The sequence below is a fragment of the Bos indicus x Bos taurus genome, chromosome 26 (genome assembly GCF_003369695.1).
Source record: "Bos indicus x Bos taurus breed Angus x Brahman F1 hybrid chromosome 26, Bos_hybrid_MaternalHap_v2.0, whole genome shotgun sequence".
NCBI lineage: Eukaryota > Metazoa > Chordata > Mammalia > Artiodactyla > Bovidae > Bos > Bos indicus x Bos taurus.
The window spans coordinates 37757876-37776378 of record NC_040101.1 but is presented as its reverse complement, the minus strand read 5'-3'; the positions used below and the strand labels follow the sequence as shown (position 1 = coordinate 37776378).

The 18503-nt window shown below is 37.8% G+C and overlaps 1 protein-coding gene across 1 annotated transcript in view; it reads left to right on the top strand.

The window, feature by feature from the left end:
- The window catches only part of BTAF1 (B-TFIID TATA-box binding protein associated factor 1), an 87764-nt gene extending 69521 nt beyond the window's left edge, over positions 1-18243 (top strand). The window contains exons 26-38 of the mRNA XM_027529333.1: positions 2218-2370; positions 2587-2708; positions 2799-2966; positions 4688-4765; positions 4900-5029; positions 6168-6309; positions 6456-6586; positions 9061-9186; positions 10590-10742; positions 12811-13022; positions 14234-14393; positions 15150-15320; positions 16706-18243. Of these exons, the coding sequence (XP_027385134.1) occupies positions 2218-2370; positions 2587-2708; positions 2799-2966; positions 4688-4765; positions 4900-5029; positions 6168-6309; positions 6456-6586; positions 9061-9186; positions 10590-10742; positions 12811-13022; positions 14234-14393; positions 15150-15320; positions 16706-16849 (1890 nt within the window). The 3' untranslated portion in view covers positions 16850-18243. The remainder of the gene's footprint in view (positions 1-2217; positions 2371-2586; positions 2709-2798; positions 2967-4687; positions 4766-4899; positions 5030-6167; positions 6310-6455; positions 6587-9060; positions 9187-10589; positions 10743-12810; positions 13023-14233; positions 14394-15149; positions 15321-16705) is intronic.
- Positions 18244-18503: the final 260 nt, after the last annotated feature.

Below are 18503 nucleotides of genomic sequence, written 5' to 3'. Positions count from 1 at the left end.
TAATAGAATTAGTATACAAGGTCATTAAAATATGCTCCATATGTTCAAGAAGGTAGAGGGCAAGCATGAGTGTAATAAAGAGTGAAATGGAAGAAATAAGAACAACCCACATTGAACTTCTTGAGTTGAAAGATACAATTACAAGTAAAAACACATTGGATAGGATTAATGACAGATTAGATGCTGTGAATTTGAAGACACAGCAGTAGAAACAAGAATGTCATGCAGGTTAATTGCTATTCCACTTTATCTTGATTCACTGTTATATTTTCATAAGAAGAATCATGTACTTTTCTTTCAAGGATTCTGGGACTATCAAGCAGTGGGTTGGATAGAAGCTTTTATTCCTTGCACTGTTAGTAACTCTTGCTGCTTTTATAGGAATTGGAGGGAGGAAGATATCAATGGAAGAGTTCCTGGCACTGTACAATATTTATGAATCCTAATCATTGTTAGGAAATGTACCTCATTGTATGGCCTTATGCTGAGTCACTTTAGTCATGTCCAACTCTTTGTGGTCCTATGGACTGTAGCCCGCCAGGCTTCCCTGTCCATGGGATTCTCCAGGCAAGAATACTGGAGTGGGTTGCCATTTCTTATTCCAGGGGATCTTCCCAACCCGGGATCAAACTTGGCATCTCTCATTTCTCCTGCACTGGCAGGCAGGTTCTTTACCTATAGTGCCGCCCGGGAAGTACAGCCTTATATCTGGTTGTTATTTATTAAAAGGTCCATGAGGATAAATGTCTGAAGATTTGTTACTTCCATGTAAAGCACTGTGCAGAAAGGCCTTGTTTTGATAGTTATCATTAGGATATTGAATGTGTTAAAATGTTAGTTTCTATCTTGATTAAGTTGTTAATTCTAAACCCTTTTGAGGGAATTCCCTGGTGGTGCGAGCTTTCACTGCAGAGGGGACAGGTTCGATCCCTGGTTGGGGAACTAATTTCTTAATCATAGGGCAGTAGTTCTCAAACTTTTTGGTCTCTGTACCTCTTTACACTCTTAAATATTAAAGACCCCAAAGAATTTTTGTTTATATTTTCTGTAGTAGAAATTAAAAGTGAAAAGTGGAAAAAGATTTATTAATTCATTTAAAGAATAAATCCATTAGACTTTTGAATAGACCTTTTACAGATACACGCTTTGGTCATCTGGAGAACACTGGCTCACTGAGTTATGTAAGTCTTTTAAAGGTTGATTCATATCAGCATATAGTAACAAAAAAGACTCATTAGTATCACCAACAGAAAATTTTTAAATATTGGGAAGCACCTGCAGTGCTAAGTTGCTTTTGACAGCTTGCATTTTATCACTGACAACAAGTTGTGCCACTCATTTTCCTTGAAGTGACCAAATTTTTTAAAGAAAATAATCTGCCAGATACTCAAGTCAGAATAACCATAGTTTGTCAGTCCATTCAAGTAAACTCGTTCTGTAAAAAACAGCTAGGTCAACTCACAATTTTAAGAAATCTTACAAGTGCTTTTCCTAAATATTTTGTATTTCAGTATGCATGGTATACAGCAGAAATGCTTTATGGAATACTTCATATTTTGTTGCACAGAATGTTAAAAAAAGATGTGCCATTCAAAGGTTGAGGTTTAATAAAATTATTTTTACTGCTTCAGTGACATTCTTAAGTGAAACCAGCTTGTGTTAAAAAAAGGCTGGTGCGTGGCAGCAAGTAATAGTGACTGCTCACATACTTGGTGTCACCGCCTTGATTCTTTCTGAGGCAAAAGCAGTCTTGCCCACCATTACTTTTGTGCATCAGAGCAAAAGTCAACACAGTGGAAAAAGCAAACAATGTCTTATCCTTTGTTATGAAATAGCTGCAGTCAGTAACCCTGTGAAAAGGTCTTAGAAATCCTGAGCGGTCTGCAGACCACATTTTTAGAACCAATACCCTGGGCAACCATCAACACTAAAGAGGCTCTATAGTAACAGCATTCCACTTAAACAATACAATTTTGCCATTATCAAGTAACACATGGTATGGGAAAAATAAGTTGTAGCTGTGTTCTTAAAATAGCTTAGATGTGCTTATTTAATAATCTCATCATATAGTGCTTTTAATACCGAAGTCTTAAATATTTGTCTTCCAGTCACTAAAATGATACTATTTTTGAATTGGTTTTTCTTTGCATATATATGTGTGTGCGTGTGTGTGTGCGTGTAGCGAATCATTTTAATACACTTAAAAAATAATTTTAGGCAGGCATTCCGGACCCTCCAAATATGTCAGAAGAATTAATCCAATTGAAAGCCAAGGAAAGACACTTTTTGGAGCAATTGTTAGATGGGAAAAAGTTAGAAAATTACAAGATTCCAGTACCAATCAATGCTGAACTCAGAAAATATCAACAGGTAAAGTTTTATACTTATCTTACAAATTCTGATTATTCCTTTTAAATATACCTTGAAGAATTTAAAGATTGATTTAATAATTAAAATTCTTGTGTTTGGTGTCTTGTATCCATTTATTTCTCCCTGCCTTTGGTCTTTGTAAACATGTTCTTTACAGAAAAATATTTTTATGATCTGTTCACATTTACCATTTTTCTCTTTCTCCCAACGTTTCAGGATGGTGTGAACTGGTTAGCATTTCTTAATAAGTATAAGCTTCATGGAATTCTGTGTGATGACATGGGTTTAGGGAAGACTTTACAGTCCATCTGTATTCTAGCAGGAGATCACTGTCACAGGTGATTTTAAATGTTATGTTAACACAAGGCTTTCAGACGCTGAGCAGTATAAACAAGCTGGTTAATTCATTGTGTTTTGCTGTTGTAAAGGGCCCAGGAATATGCAAGATCAAAATTGGCAGAATGTATGCCACTTCCTTCCTTGGTGGTTTGTCCACCAACATTAACAGGTCATTGGGTGGATGAAGTAGGTAAATTTTGCTCCAGAGAATATCTCAATCCACTGCATTACACTGGACCTCCTACTGAAAGAATAAGGTAAGAACTGTACAACCAGAAAATGTTTAATCTTTGCTTTAAGTAATTTGGAAGAATAAAATTTATTAAAAATGAATTCTAGTTAGTTTTTTTGGCCATCAGACATAGAAACTTACTTTAACTTATTTAAGAAAGGTAAATGAACGTATTAAAAATAGAATCAGTGAGACTCATCAAAATTTAAGGAGTTTCGGGACTTCCCTGATGGTCCAGTAGCTAAAACTCTGTGCTCCCAGTGCAGGGGGCCTGGGTTCAGTCTCTGGTTGGTGAACTAGATCCCATGTGCTGTAATTAAAAACCACAGCTAAAACATGGCATAGCCAAATAAATCATAAAATAAATACACAGTGTAAGGACATTAACCACTGTCAACAATCAGTTAGGCTCTAAGGTTTTGGAGCTAGGAAACTATCAAGAACCAAAACCGTTCTTGGTGCCTTTCCTAAAGTCTTGTGATCATAGCATCTCCTAGGAGCTTCTGTTATTTCTTCATTTTTTATGCACTTTCCCTAAGAGCTACCTCTTCCTTCTTCCCTCTCCCCAAAAGTGCTTTTGGTGCACAGTGGCTTGCTCTAGCTGCCCTGATCCCATAGAACACTATAGTTCTATTAATACATCTCTGTTCCTAAATACAGGTGTTGAAGAGTGGTGTATCATTACTTCCAGTTTGTCTTTTAAAGCTTGGATAGTCACAGATTACTGATTAGTCCGTAGATTTGCTGCCCTTCTGTGAATTAATAGCTAACATATACTGAGCACTTACTGGTCAGGCATTAGATATTCTAAGCAGTTTTATTTACATTTATGTAATACCATGTATTCTCTTAATTACCTTATGAGGTATGGGTACTATTATTGTTCCCAACTTGCAGATAAGGAGTTTTAAGACATGGGGCCTGGGAAGAAGATCACTCAGCTAATTAAATAGAAGCTCACTAGCTGTAATTAAATGAAGATTTGAACACAGGCAGCTCAAGAGCTTGTACTCTTAAAGAATTTACTGTAAAGGAATTCATCCATTTATAAGTGGTAGAAATTCAACTGAGACTAGCTTAAGCAAACAGGAAATTCATTAATTAAACTGAGCATCTTGGGGTGAATTCTTGCTTCAGGTACATCTAAATTACTGTTCTTCCCCATGCATAGCTTGTTCTGTTGGTCTCTACTGGACTTTTGTCTACTATTGGTATAGATAAAAGGTCATGGGCAGTCTTAGGCCTACATTCTCCTAGCTTGGCAACTGTAATGAACAGAGATAGTCTCTGAGACTGGCCGGCCTTGATTGCGTCATGTCCCCAAGCCAGCCTCCATGATTGGGGAATAAAATATTGTGAATGGCTTGATCTGATTAAAATGCTTCACCTCTTTGGTGATTATGGGGACATGTGACTGATGGCTCGTGCTCAGCCCCCGGCACAACATGGAATGCTGAAGGAATAGTGCCTCCAAGGAAGAGGTTTTGGCAAATAAAATGACCTTCACATCGTGAGTCGGGTACTCACCTCTTTTCAGTCAGCTGAGTTAGGGCCACACGACCAAGTTGTAAGGAGAATGGCCTTCAGGTAGCAGGGTCATGGATGTAGAGTAAGCAGAAAGGAATATTGGGTTTGGTAGGCAGATTGAAATCACTTTCTACAATGGCATCTGTGCTTTCCACTTTGCAAGCGTATTACAAACTCTGCAGGTTCCCATTTTCTAACCTTGCTTATTTTTAAATGCAGGTTACAGCACCAGGTCAAAAGGCACAATCTCGTAGTGGCTTCCTATGATGTTGTGAGAAATGACATAGATTTCTTTAGGTAAGAGTTAAAGTTTTTTAAAGGAAAACAGTGTCAAATTCAGAGAGAATTGTATCTTTCTGCCTCAAAGACTCTTCATATTGTTCCTGACATGTAGTAAAAGATGCTAACATTTTTTGTTTATTTTTCCTTAGAAATATTAAGTTTAACTACTGTATTCTTGATGAAGGCCATGTCATCAAAAACGGAAAAACAAAATTGTCAAAAGCAGTAAAACAACTGACTGCTAATTACAGGATTATTCTTTCTGGAACACCAATCCAGGTAATTATTTACCTTTTCTTTACTTGGCATTTGACAGTGAATTAAAGAAGAGGTTTTTTTTTTAGTTTTTGGAATAATTTCCAGTAATTATCTTGCTTTTATAATGGTTCATTTGGTATGTAGCAGTATCTGAGCAAACCCGGTTTTAAATCTCATATTTAAAATGTGATTTTAGGCTGTAGTAGCCCATGAGTCCGGAGAAGGCGATGGCACCCCACTCCAGTACTCTTGCCTGGAAAATCCCATGGACGGAGGAGCCTGGAAGGCTGCAGTCCATGGGGTCGCAAAGAGTCAGACACGACTGAGCGACTTCACTTTCACTTTTCACTTTCATGCATTGGAGAAGGAAATGGCAGCCCACTCCAGTGTTCTTGCCTGGAGAATCCCAGGGACGGCAGAGCCTGGTGGGCTGCCATCTATGGGGTTGCACAGAGTCGGACACGACTGAAGCGACTTAGTAGCAGCAGCCCATGAGTCAGGAGGCAAAGCCCAAGTGCAGTTAGAAGGGTTTCACTGCAGGAAGGCAACCCACCACGGTGAGCCAGAGCTTAAGCAGGGTGAGAAGGGCTTCTGGAAGGGGTAAACAGATAGGACGGTACCTTAGGATCCACACATACTGGGAAAGCATCCAAAATGGAAAAGTGTGGGGGGTGTTATTTTTTTTTGGTTTTTGTTTTGTGAAACTCCCAAGTAGAATTGGAAAAAACCTTTACCTTTTCTCATGACCCATAAATACTGGGTAGACATGACCTATAACCAAACTCTTCTAGGTTTTCCTGCTTTGAATAAATGATGGTGATGGCCAGATTTCTTAAATCTTGCTGTTAAGCTTAGTCTCAAAAAAACCAGAAACGTATTCATCTTTCTGCTCTATTTACTACTTGATAGAACCGACCAAAAAGATTTAAATACTGTGGACCAAGGCTTATTGTGGTGGAAAAGACTTGAAAGTTCCTGTAAATAGGATAGAGTATTTTCTCCAAATTTTACACAGTAAAATATAGACTCATATCCAGAAATATAGTGATAATCTCTCTCATCTATGTCATTACAGTGGGCTTTCATTATTGTTCCATTTTTAAGTTTAAGGAAATAATCCTAGCACACAAGATAACTGGTGTTCCTTTCTTATATTCAGAACAACGTTTTGGAGCTGTGGTCATTATTTGATTTCCTCATGCCAGGATTTTTGGGGACTGAACGCCAGTTTGCTGCTCGGTATGGTAAACCTATATTAGCAAGTAGGGATGCTCGAAGCTCCAGTCGAGAACAAGAAGCAGGTAGGAAAAGGAGATACCATTGTATATTCTATGCAAGTGAATCTAATTTATATCTAATTTGGGGGAAGTCATTTAATTTTATTATTAGAGAAATTAATAAGAATAATAAATAGAATAAAACTAATTCTGTTAATAACTACTAACAGGTGTTCTTGCAATGGATGCACTGCACCGCCAGGTCCTGCCATTTCTTTTGAGAAGAATGAAAGAAGATGTTTTACAGGATCTGCCACCCAAAATTATTCAAGACTATTATTGCACTCTCAGTCCTCTCCAGGTTAGGAATCTGGCAATTGTGGTTGTTGATGCTGTTTATTACTAGAATGCTTTGAATAAGTCACAAAAGTTGTGAGTAAAGGGATGTAGCCTTTGGTTTTATTGCTCTAATCTAGCTTCTACTTCCTTAGACTTCAGGAATATTCTGTTTCAAACAGATGTAAAACCTAAATGAATCTGTTTGGGTATACAAGTACACATTTGGGTTTGTGCATTTTCAACACAGCATTAATACAAAGTCTACTGTCATAATTGCTTTGTTATACGTCTCAAGTTAATTGAAAAAGTTGGAACGTTAAAATGATACAGTAAGAAGTAAGCAAGTGATAAAGAAGCAAGCCAGTGTTTTAGGGCCAGAAGTCTGCCTGTGATGTCTTTTCCTTACAGCAGCGTTATAGGTGTATACATCAGGGCTGAGTTGGGAAGTGGGACCTCATCTCTTCTAAAGTATTGCCAGTAAATTTTCAAGAGAAGTATTGGCATCTGCCCAGTTCTAACTTTGTACATAGAGACCATTGTCAAAGGCATTTATGGTATGCCTTTCCTTGTGTAGTATTTGTGTGTGTGTGGTATTTTTGTAAGGGGAAGCTATCTCTTGTCTTAGTAAAATATGGCCTATAAACAGAATCTTCTCTTTGAATGTTTACGTTGTGTTCTAGGTTAGTAAGCATCAGTCTGTTTCAGTATCAGATGATTTCAGTTCAGTTCAGTCGCTCAGTCGCGTCCAACTCTTTGCGACCCCATGAATCGCAGCACGCCAGGCTTCCCTGTCCATCACCATCTCCCGGAGTTCACTCAGACTCACGTCCATCAAGTCAATGATGCCATCCAGCCATCATCCTCTGTTGTCCCCTTCTCCTCCTGCCCCCAATCCCTCCCAGCATCAGCGTCTTTTCCAATGAGTCAACTCTTCACATGAGGAGGCCAAAGTATTGGAGTTTCAGCTTTAGCATCAGTCCTTCCAGTGAACACCCAGGACTGATCTTTAGAATGGACTGGTTGGATCTCCTTGCAGTCCAAGGGACTCTCAAGAGTCTTCTCCAACACCACAGTTCAAAAGCATCAATTATTTGGCGCTCAGCTTTCTTCACAGTCCAACTCTCACCTCCATACATGACCACTGGAAAAACCATAGCCTTGACTAGATGGACCTTTGTTAACTAATATCTCTGCTTTTTAATATGCTATCTAGGTTGGTCATAACTTTCCTTCCAAGGAGTAAGCGTCTTTTAATTTCATGGCTGCAGTCACCATCTGCAGTGATTTTGGAGCCCCCACCAAAAAAAGTCAGCCACTGTTTCCCCATCTATTTGCCATGAAGTGATGGGACCAGATGCCATGATCTTAGTTTTCTGAATGTTGAGCTTTAAGCCAACTTTTTCACTCTCCTCTTTCACTTTCATCAAGAGGCTTTTTAGTTCCTCTTCACTTTCCTTCTGGAGAAGGAAATGGCAACCCACTCCAGTACTCTAGCCTGGAAAATCCCACGGACGGAGGAGCGTAGTAGGCTACGGTCCATGGGGTCACAAAGAGTCGGACACGACTGAGCGACTTCACTTCACTTTCTATGATTTAGTATGGTTCAAATGAATAAAAGATACACAGACGTATCTGCAAAATAGCTTCTTTCCCCTCCAGTATATAGACAGTTAACCTTTTAGTATTTCTCTCTCCAACTTCAGTTTTGTGGACAAAACACTAATTTAAATGCCAAGAGCTCCATGATATCAACTACATCATTTCTTGGCCTCCATCCCTTGTTTGTAAAAATTGGATTAATATTTCTTGAAAGAAAAATTTTAGAGGTAATGAGATGACTTTAAGTATGATAAAGAAAAGGTGCCATATGAAAAAACCTGAGATATTATAGTGGTATTATAACATCAGCATAAAACACATTTAAGTAGTTTGGAGGAAGGGAGCTGCAGAGGGAAGTGACATCTGGGTTTGTTTGCACCTACAGGTTTTTATTCTCTGACTTCTGTTCTTCAGCACTGTAGATTTCTTCCCTTTCTCATTGTTTTAACATATACAAGGCAGGAACCCTGACTCATAAGGAAGTACTTTAAACTTGGTGTGGGTTCTGCGGTTAGTGTCTTTTTTAAAACTTGGTCTTTTGAAACATACCTGTTAGGGTCTTGACCATGTAACATCACTCAAGGAAAATTTCCTCATTTATTTGTAAGGGTTCAGGTTCTCTTTTATCAGTAACTTATAAATAGAGTGGAAAAATTGAATTTAGGATTATTTGACTTTTTTAAAAAATATTTTAGCAGCTGAACAATGTGTTAAACTTGTTTTCTAAATGTAATTTAAAAGGAATCTACCACGCTGCAGTGGATCATCTATATTCAAGTAGGTTGCGTAATTCATTTTCTTTGATGAGGGCTGATTTACATTGCTACTGGCCTTTTCTAGTCATGTTTTGAACAATTGAAAAAAATATGCTTACTGTTTTTGTGGGGGAATTTACAGGTTCAGCTCTATGAGGATTTTGCTAAGTCTCGTGCCAAGTGCGATGTTGATGAAACAGTTTCTTCAGCTGCACTTTCTGAAGAAACCGAAAAACCAAAGCTTAAAGCTACAGGTCATGTATTCCAGGTACATATTATAGCCCACTTTTTAAATGTTAAAGAATGCTCTTCAGTACAGCAATGTTTATATGAAACATTGAAATATGGGTTTATCTAATTTTTTCAATTTTGTGTATACATTCTTGAAAATAGGTAAAAAAGCCAAATTAATTAATTTTCATGTTTGTAATTAGTAATAGGCAATTTAATATTAAAATTAAAGTGAAAACTGCAATATTACAGTTATTACATGAAGAGTTTTAAAATAGAGAATTTTTGTTTCCTATTCAAAAAATATTTGAATACCTACCACAAGGCAGTAATTTTTCTAACCTCAGGGGTTAATTAAAGCAGTGAACAAGACCCTAGGCGTGAAAAATATAATAAAAAACATGTATCATGTAAAAGAAAATCAACTATCGGCTTATACAGTATAGGAGTCAGGGTAGGTTGTAGTTTTTCAACAGGGTGATCAGGGATGTACTGAGGAGGTGACATTTGAGCAAAGATCTGAATGAAGGTTGAGGCATGTAGATTGGTGGGAGGAAATGATTCCAGGCAGAGATATTACATACAGTACAGAAGTCCGGAGACAGATGATGAATGAGAAAAAAGAGAAAGCGTCAACTCATTTTTTTTTTCCCTTTTGAAATATTCCACTGTAGAATATCTCCCAACCCCGCCTTGTCACCAAGATATGAAGATATTAAAATACTACAGCATATTTAAATACTACAGCATATTTAAAGATAGAAACGGGAAAAGGCGATTTTGAAAGCTCATACCTCTCCCAGTTTCATCATAGTGCCCAGCAGTGGAGCTTACTGATGCAAATCTGTGTGCCAAAAGTGAGACCCAAATCACAGGCCAAGTAAATGACAAAAGACAAGGGTATGGCTGAGTCAGAGGAAACAAGACCTGATTCTCAAACACAACTACACAGTTCCACCTTCCCTTTCCCACCACCAGACCTGTTGACTCAAAATACTGTGTAGAGGGGAGAGATTCTGCAGATTTAAAAGGGTCGTATGAAGTTTTCATACCCACTAATGTTTGACGAACCTTCCTTTAGGAAATGATGTCTAATTCTAGAATCATCTAGCAACATTATAAGGCACTTTCAGTTCAAAAGGGTTAGCTATAGGAGCTAATAAGACTTTCTGTCATGAGAAGGTCATTGGTCTAGTGGGGTAGACAGACATCACTGTACAATTTATATGTTATAAATTCTCTCACAGAAGTAAACACAAATTGCACAAGAAGTACAGATGAAGACATCACAGATAAGATATTTGAACTGGTTCTTCAAGAATGAATAGGAGTCGTAAGAAAGGCATTCTAGACAGATGCAGTAGCACAGGAAAAGACACCAAGATACAAATATTTGTGTCACGTGAAGGAGACTTGTATATACTTTTTCCTCTCTTAAAGGCATTACAGTACTTACGTAAACTGTGCAACCATCCAGCATTAGTCTTAACACCTCAGCATCCGGAGTTCAAGAATACTACTGAAAAACTTGCAGCTCAGAATTCTTCTCTCCATGATATTCAGCATGCCCCTAAACTCTCAGCTTTGAAACAAGTAAGTACGTCTTTTAAGTGTTAGATGTGTGTTGTACATTCCTGATCAGTAACAGTAGGTAAACTTGCTTTTCTAAAAGATTACTGATGCGTTTACCATTTTCAAAAATTCGGTTTGTTAAATTTTTGATACAGCTTTTTTAAAAATTGTGGTAAAGTATAACAAATGCCACTTTAACTGTTTTTGAAATGTAGAATTCTGTGGCATTAATTACATTCAGTGTTATGTACCCATCACCACTATTCCAGAATTTTCCCATCATCCAGATAGAAACTCTGTACCTATGTTTATTTATTTTTGGCTGCACCATGCAGCACACAGGATCTTAGATTGAACCCGTGCCCCCTGCATAGGGAGTGAGAAGTCTTAACCATCCGGCTGCCAGGGAAGGCCTGAAACTACCCATTCAGGAGTTACTTCCCACTTTCCTTTCTATAACCCTGGGAACCTCTCATCTACTTTGTCTGTATGAATATATCTGTTCTAAATATTTCATGGGATCACATGTTTTTCTTTGGTGGTTAGCTAGTTTTACTTATTTCCAGGTTTCCTTCATGTCACAGCATACATCAGCACTTCATTTTTATGGCCAAGTAATATTCCTCTATTGTTGCTGTTACAACCACCACCACCACGTTCTGGGCCTCCCTGGTGGCTCAGATGGTCAAGAATCCACCTGCAGTGCAGGAGACCAGGGTGCCATCTCTGGTTCACGACGGTCCCCTGGAGGAGGGCCATAGCAACCCAGTCCAGTCCTCTTGCCTAGAGAACCCCCTGGACAGAAGAGCCTGGAGGCCAGGGCCCATGGGCTCACAGAGTCAGACACACTAAGCACAGCGCAGCAAGCCACGTTTCGTTTCTCCAGTCGTGTGTGGATGGACACTTGGGTTGCTTCCACCTCTGGCTATTGTGAATAATGCTGCAGTGAACATTACAAGTATCTGTTTGAGTTCTTTTAGGTATAGATATGAGAGTGAAACTGCTGGATTACATAGTTATTCCGTGGTTAACTTTTGAAGGAACTACCAAACCTTTCCACAGTGGCTGTAATGTTTACATTGCAAGCCATGTGCCAGGGTTCTGACTCCTCTATATCCTCCCCAAGATTTTCCTTTTTCTAATTTAACCATCGCTGTAGGTAGGAGATGGTGTCACATTGTTGATTTGATTAGTTTTCCCTAATAACGGTTTTTTTTTTCATGTGCTTATTAAGACATATCTTCTTTGGAGAAATACCTGTTGAAGTCTTTCAACTATTTTTTTCATTGGACTGTTTCTTTTGGTTGAGTTTTAGGAGTTTATATTCTAGATGTTAAGCCTTTATCAGATATATAATTTGCAAATACTTTCTCCAATTCCATAGATTCTTTTCACTTTCTTGATAATGATGACCTCCATGGCTTCTGATGAGAAAACAGGTGTTAATCTCATTGAGAATCCCTTTCACATGAAGTCACTCCTGGGCATTCCCTGGTGGTCCAGTGGTTAGGACTCGGCACTTTCACTGCCAGGGCCTGGGTTTGATCCCTGACCAGGAAACTTAAGATCCCACAAATCATGCAGTGCAGGGGTGGTGGGAGTCACTTTTCCCTTGGTGTTTTCAAGATTTCTCTTTTTGTCACTGTGATTATCACTGATTATAATGTATGGTCTTGTGGACCATTTGAATGTATTTTTCTAGAAACTGCTTACTCTGCCATTTTGCTCATATCACTTGTAGTAAGTACATCATATCACAGACTGTGAGCTCCTTATTGCAAAACTCAGCTTTTAGTTTATCTACCCTTAAAGAAAAATCTGTTTTAAAATCTGGACTTCAGTTATTGTTTTAGGTTTTATAGCTTTTCTGGCTTAAGTTTTATTGAGAATAATTAATGGATGAAGAGTGTTGATTTCACATAGGCTAGAGTAGAAAATATTATACAACGATAGCCCAGAATGCTAACCTGTTTTTCAGGTCACAGGTAAGTTAACCTTTTCTCACCACAAAGAGAAGCATTTATTTCAGTGAGATTGATTGCCTACTTTTATGGGACACCTGTATATAACAAGTGATTCTTTCTTCAAGTTGCTGTTGGACTGTGGTTTGGGAAATGGCAGTACTTCTGAGAGTGGCACAGAGTCTGTAGTAGCCCAGCACAGGATACTGATCTTCTGTCAACTTAAAAGCATGCTGGATATAGTGGAGCATGATCTTCTCAAACCTCATTTACCCTCTGTCACCTACTTGAGATTGGATGGTAGCATACCTCCTGGTCAGAGGCACTCCATTGTTTCACGGTAAGTGTCTTCTGAAACTCATAAATAAGTTATAGTCAGTCTATTACTATTACTTACATAGAAGTTTGCCCACGAGCTACTTTGACTAAATATCTGAAAATGTGTTTTATTATATAATTCAACCCAACTAAATCTTTACCTTTTTAAAATACAGAAGTGCAGAAATGTAATTGAGTAGTTTGTTTAGCTAGGGGGAAAGAACTCTATTAGGAAAGCATCCTTATGGGCATGAAAGAAGTTTAAGGCATCAAAACAGAGAGGTAACTATTTCTCCTTCATCTGTATTTGGTGGTTGGGGTAAGAGGTGGCAAACAGGTGGCTTCACTATGACCTTTATCCTCATCTCTCCATCTGCACTGAGAACAAGACAGAAGCTGGCCGGGCTTGGAAGCAGTCTCTGAGTGCAGTGTTTCTTGTATGTGGTCTGCTTTAGAAATCTCCGTGGTTCACTTTTTAAAATGCAGGCTCCTAGGATCTGTCATGCAGGCTGCTGACTTCAAAGCATTTTTAACAGACATTCCTAAGAGATCTTAAGGCACAAAACAGAGACCTAGGAAGGGACTTAAAACCAAACTCCACCATCAAAGCAGTGTTCTCCTGGGCACTAATGTTTATTATCCACACAGCCTGGGTCTCTTTCAAATAGTAATATCCTTATAGAGTTACTGTAACAAATAATATAAAGCATATAAAGTAAAGCCCGGTGTTTGTCTCAGTCAGTAATAAATAATAGCTTGGTAATAATGTTAGTTTTTCTTTTTCCTAGAAGCTTACTAGATGTTGTCAGTATCTTCTAGGACTAGTATGATTTTAGCAACCCTTACCACCCTTCTTCTGCCAACCATCTTCTGCCTTCCCTGACTGATCTGACCTTTTCCCACACTATTCTGTCTCCATATGTTAAAGGTTCATACTTGGGTTTTGTCTTAGTGTTCCATTTTTGAAAATTACTCGAGTACATTTTGCAATTGGACTTAATTGCTAGGTATGAAATTTCTAACATGTTATAGAATACCTTTTTTCTACTACTGAAGATGTTATGTATATTTAAAAGAAGGTAGTCTCTAGTGGTCACAGACATGGCTGTATCATGGATTTATAAAGCAGTGTTCTTATTTGTGCTTTTAATATTTATTAAACTTTTAAGTGTCTATTATTGGAACTTTAGGAAGCAATGTACTAATTTTATTTTTTAATATCTATGTTTTTAGGTTTAACAATGATCCATCCATAGATGTTCTTTTACTTACAACTCATGTTGGTGGCCTGGGGCTTAACTTAACAGGCGCTGATACGGTGGTATTTGTGGAGCATGACTGGAATCCCATGCGTGATCTACAAGCCATGGACCGGGCCCACCGCATTGGGCAGGTAAAAGTCAGCACTCACTGGTGTTAACTGCACACTGGGGATGATACTTCCCCCAAAAGACGAAGTCTTGGTTTGAGTTCCTATTTTTATGTTAATAAGTGTTGTGACATTAGGTAAGTCACTTGATTTTGTTGCACAACTTTCTCACACATTAAATGAGGCGCTTGGGCCAAGAAAACCTGGGATACTAGCCATTCCTAATATTCTGTGATTGCAAACATTTTAAGGTCTTGGGCACAGATTTTTAAAAAACCTGCAATCCTAATTCAGTAGTAGTCAAGTACCTAAACTGCTAAGTCACTTCAGTCATCTCTGACTCTGTGCGACCCCATAGACAGCAGCTCACCAGGCTCCCCCGTCCCTGGGATTCTCCAGGCAAGAACACTGGAGTGGGTTGCCATTTCCTTCTCCAATGCATGAAAGTGAAAAGTGAAAGTGAAGTTGCTCAGTCGTGTCTGACTCCTAGGGACCCCATGGACTGCAGCCTACCAGGCTCCTCTGTCCATGGGATTTGCCAGGCAAGAGTACTGGAGTGGGGTGCCATTGCCTTCCCCCAAGTACCTAAAACAAGCATACAAATCCCTCTGATTTGGTGAATCTCAAAGCTTATCCATTTATTTGTGCTGCTGTTGCTAAGTCGCTTCAGTCATGTCCGACTCTATGCGACCCCACAGACGGCAGCCCACCAGGCTCCCCCGTCCCTGGGATTCTCCAGGCAAGAACACTACAGTTGCTTAACTTCTTTTTCTCATTCAGAAACGTGTGGTTAATGTGTACCGATTGATAACCAGAGGAACACTGGAAGAGAAAATAATGGGTTTGCAGAAATTCAAGATGAACATAGCAAATACTGTTATTAGCCAAGAGAATTCTAGTTTGCAGAGTATGGGGACAGATCAACTCCTTGATCTGTTTACTCTTGATAAGGTAAAGAACTTTTATACAATTTTTATAATTTATAATATATGTGTTCAGACTTCCTGGCAGTACTTGGTAAAAGTATTAAAAAGGGCAGCAAAGGTGTTCACTTTAGTATCAACTAGATAACCCTTTGAGGGCATTTTTGATGTCCAGATAAAACTCTCAGATACTAGGGGATGTTTGAAGTTTTGACTTTCTGATTGATGGCTCTAGTGTGCTCCCTGGGTTTTCTTTCCTTAGCTGTCCTTTAGCAGGTAGGAACTATCTCAAGTCAGCTAGACCTGACTCTCCATTCCTTGCCCTGCCTCCTATTAACTAACTGGTGACTCGAAGCAAATTAACTTCTTTGAGCATCTTCAGTCTTGGCAGGATAACAATGCCTATATTACCACAAAGGTATGAAGATAATAGGTATTTTTGCTACTGTGGATGACAGAACTAATAGAAAATAATCATTAGCAAAGAATACACCAGCTGGAAATACTGTCGGTTTAATAATGTAAAACGAATAGGGTTGATTTAAAGTCCTGTGTAGGTTCAGAAAATCAACTGTATACTCAGTATAAATTATGGTAAGAGATGGCTTTATATAATGCAATTAAGCCAGCTATCATAACAGGGTTATCAGGTCCAAATTTTAGAGAAAGTCGTTTCCCTCTGTATGTTAAGCCACATTTAGAATATTATGTCTGGGTGTGGCATTTGCAACAGTAACAAATTAGTCCCCAAAAGGTGGCCAGAATGGAGAAAGGTTCCTTAAGCGTGTCATGTAAGATAAGGTAGAGAGAACAAGATCTGTGTAACCTAGAAAAAAGGCTCAAAGAAACATGGATTGCTTCAAATGTATTTTTATTTCATTAGAATATTCTTATGGGTGACTTCTTTCAGCGAGCAGAACTGGGCTCAAGGGGTCTTCCAGGGAAGCAAGAGCTGTTGCCATAAACCATCTTACTAGCAAAATCTGAATATATGAGATCTTGATTATTGTGCTCTGTACTCTGGTTATATAAAAGAGTGTCCTTGTTCTTGGGGTAAAGGGACATAAATAATATCTACAACTTACTCTGAATTGGTTTGGGGAAAGGCTAATGTATATCTAATTTTGTAATATATATACAGGGAGGAAGAATGATAGAGCCCAAAGTGACACAGTTAACAATGAGTTCTTTGCAGTGTTCTTAAAATTCTTCTCAAATAAAAAGCATAAAATGGTAAATTATTAGGGCAGTGGAAAATAGAATAGGCTATCTTACGAGATCATTAGCTTCCCCATAGTTGGAAGTGTTTGTTTTCAACTCTGTTGAAAAAGTGCTGTGTTAGAAATAAGTGTGGTATTTTAAAGAAAAATAAAATTTTTGAAATTTTCCATTTTATCTTTCTTCCAATTAAAGGATGGCAAAGCAGAAAAAGCTGACACCTCTACTTCTGGAAAAACAAGTATGAGATCAATTCTTGAAAATCTGAGTGATCTTTGGGATCAAGAGCAATATGATTCAGAGTACAGCCTGGAAAATTTTATGCATTCTCTCAAATAACTATCAAATATTTTAAATGCAGTTGCTGCTAGTTCAGTAACATATCTGCTGATATTCAGCAAATTTCAAAGTTTATGGTGAACTTTTAGCTCAATTTGTAAATAGATCTGAAGAATATTCAGCATAACGCTGGTCCTTGTTTCACTGGGGGGAACAAGTTATTCTCAAACATTTGCACTGTATTAAATTTAAATGTTAATGTGAAAAATGGTTTAAATTTTACACGCTGAATAGCGCAGAGCAGAGGAACCAAACCAGGTTTACATGTGCCGCCATGGGTGTTCTTACAGGGAACGAGCCTCCTATCTTTACATAGTCACACTTTGTACAGGATAATATCCACGAGTACTTTAGTGTTCATGTACATTTTTTCTTTTAAATAGAACTTGTTTTTTATAAATGATTAAAACTAGGGCTTTTTTTTTGGTATAAAAGCCTTAATGAGCCATAATTTTAAGGATAAAGACTACAATTATTGGTTACGCTTGGAACATGAGAATCTTAGAATGAATTGAACCAGGCCCTTGCTGGAAACGTTTATATATTTAATGCAGAGGCATAGTGTTTTTCAAATCTTTAACATCATTTTGTCAACTTTTAAAATATTATCAACTATTCTAAATACAAGTAATGTTCTATTTAAGCCTATCATAACATCCTGTTAAGAGGGTGTTTTTTAATTTATCTAAGGGCTAGGATATAGCCAGATTCAGAGAACATATGTACTCAATAGGTTTCAATCATATATATAATATATTTTTTGTAACTATGAACATATACAGTTTTCCAGAAGTAGATTTTACACTGTTTAGAATTTCAAAATCTATGGTGAAAAGACTGTTTATTGTAGTAATGCATGACTGAAGCATAAAAGGGAGAAATGATTCCTTTATATACACAAACATACATAAATACACATATCTATATGCACAGGCATACCTGTCCTGCATCTGAAAAGGTGCTTGGTATTGGCACTAAAATCATGTAGTTATACTGGGCAGCAATAATTGGGCATGAAGCTGATTAGTGTTAGAAAAGTGAGCTCAATAGCAAGGGTGGGTATATGTATATAGATATGCATGTATGTGTATATATATAATTTTATAAATTTCACACATAAATTAATACATGCCTGTGTGCATATAAATATGTATGGATATATTTGTATATACATGTACAGGAAATAGACATCCCCCAGGTTTGTGGCTGGCCATACACATAGGCATCGGTTTAAAAACCATCAGACCTCAGCTGTAAAATAACTTTGTTTAAAGTTATACTGTTCTGCAGCATTTAGACATGGACATGTGTCACATTTCAGTAGCTTTGACAACCATACTGTAACATTAAACATAGCATTCCACAAGAGAATAAAAAAAGATTTAACTGTAAAATATGTGTAACTGTGTGTTATTTGTAGGAAGTGATCACTAGAAAAAGCAAAAGATTAATTTAGATACATCCTAAAAAAAAAAGAAAAACATCTTTTTTCTTTCTAAAGGTTATTTTTTTCATTATTGAGAATTTATGTCAAACTCAATAGAAGACCAAAAGGAAATTCCTGACTGTACATAGAACATCCATTCTGTATAGCACACAGTAAGCTGTTTGGGAATATATGACCACTTAGAGGCAAAAGTGGGGCGACTATAAG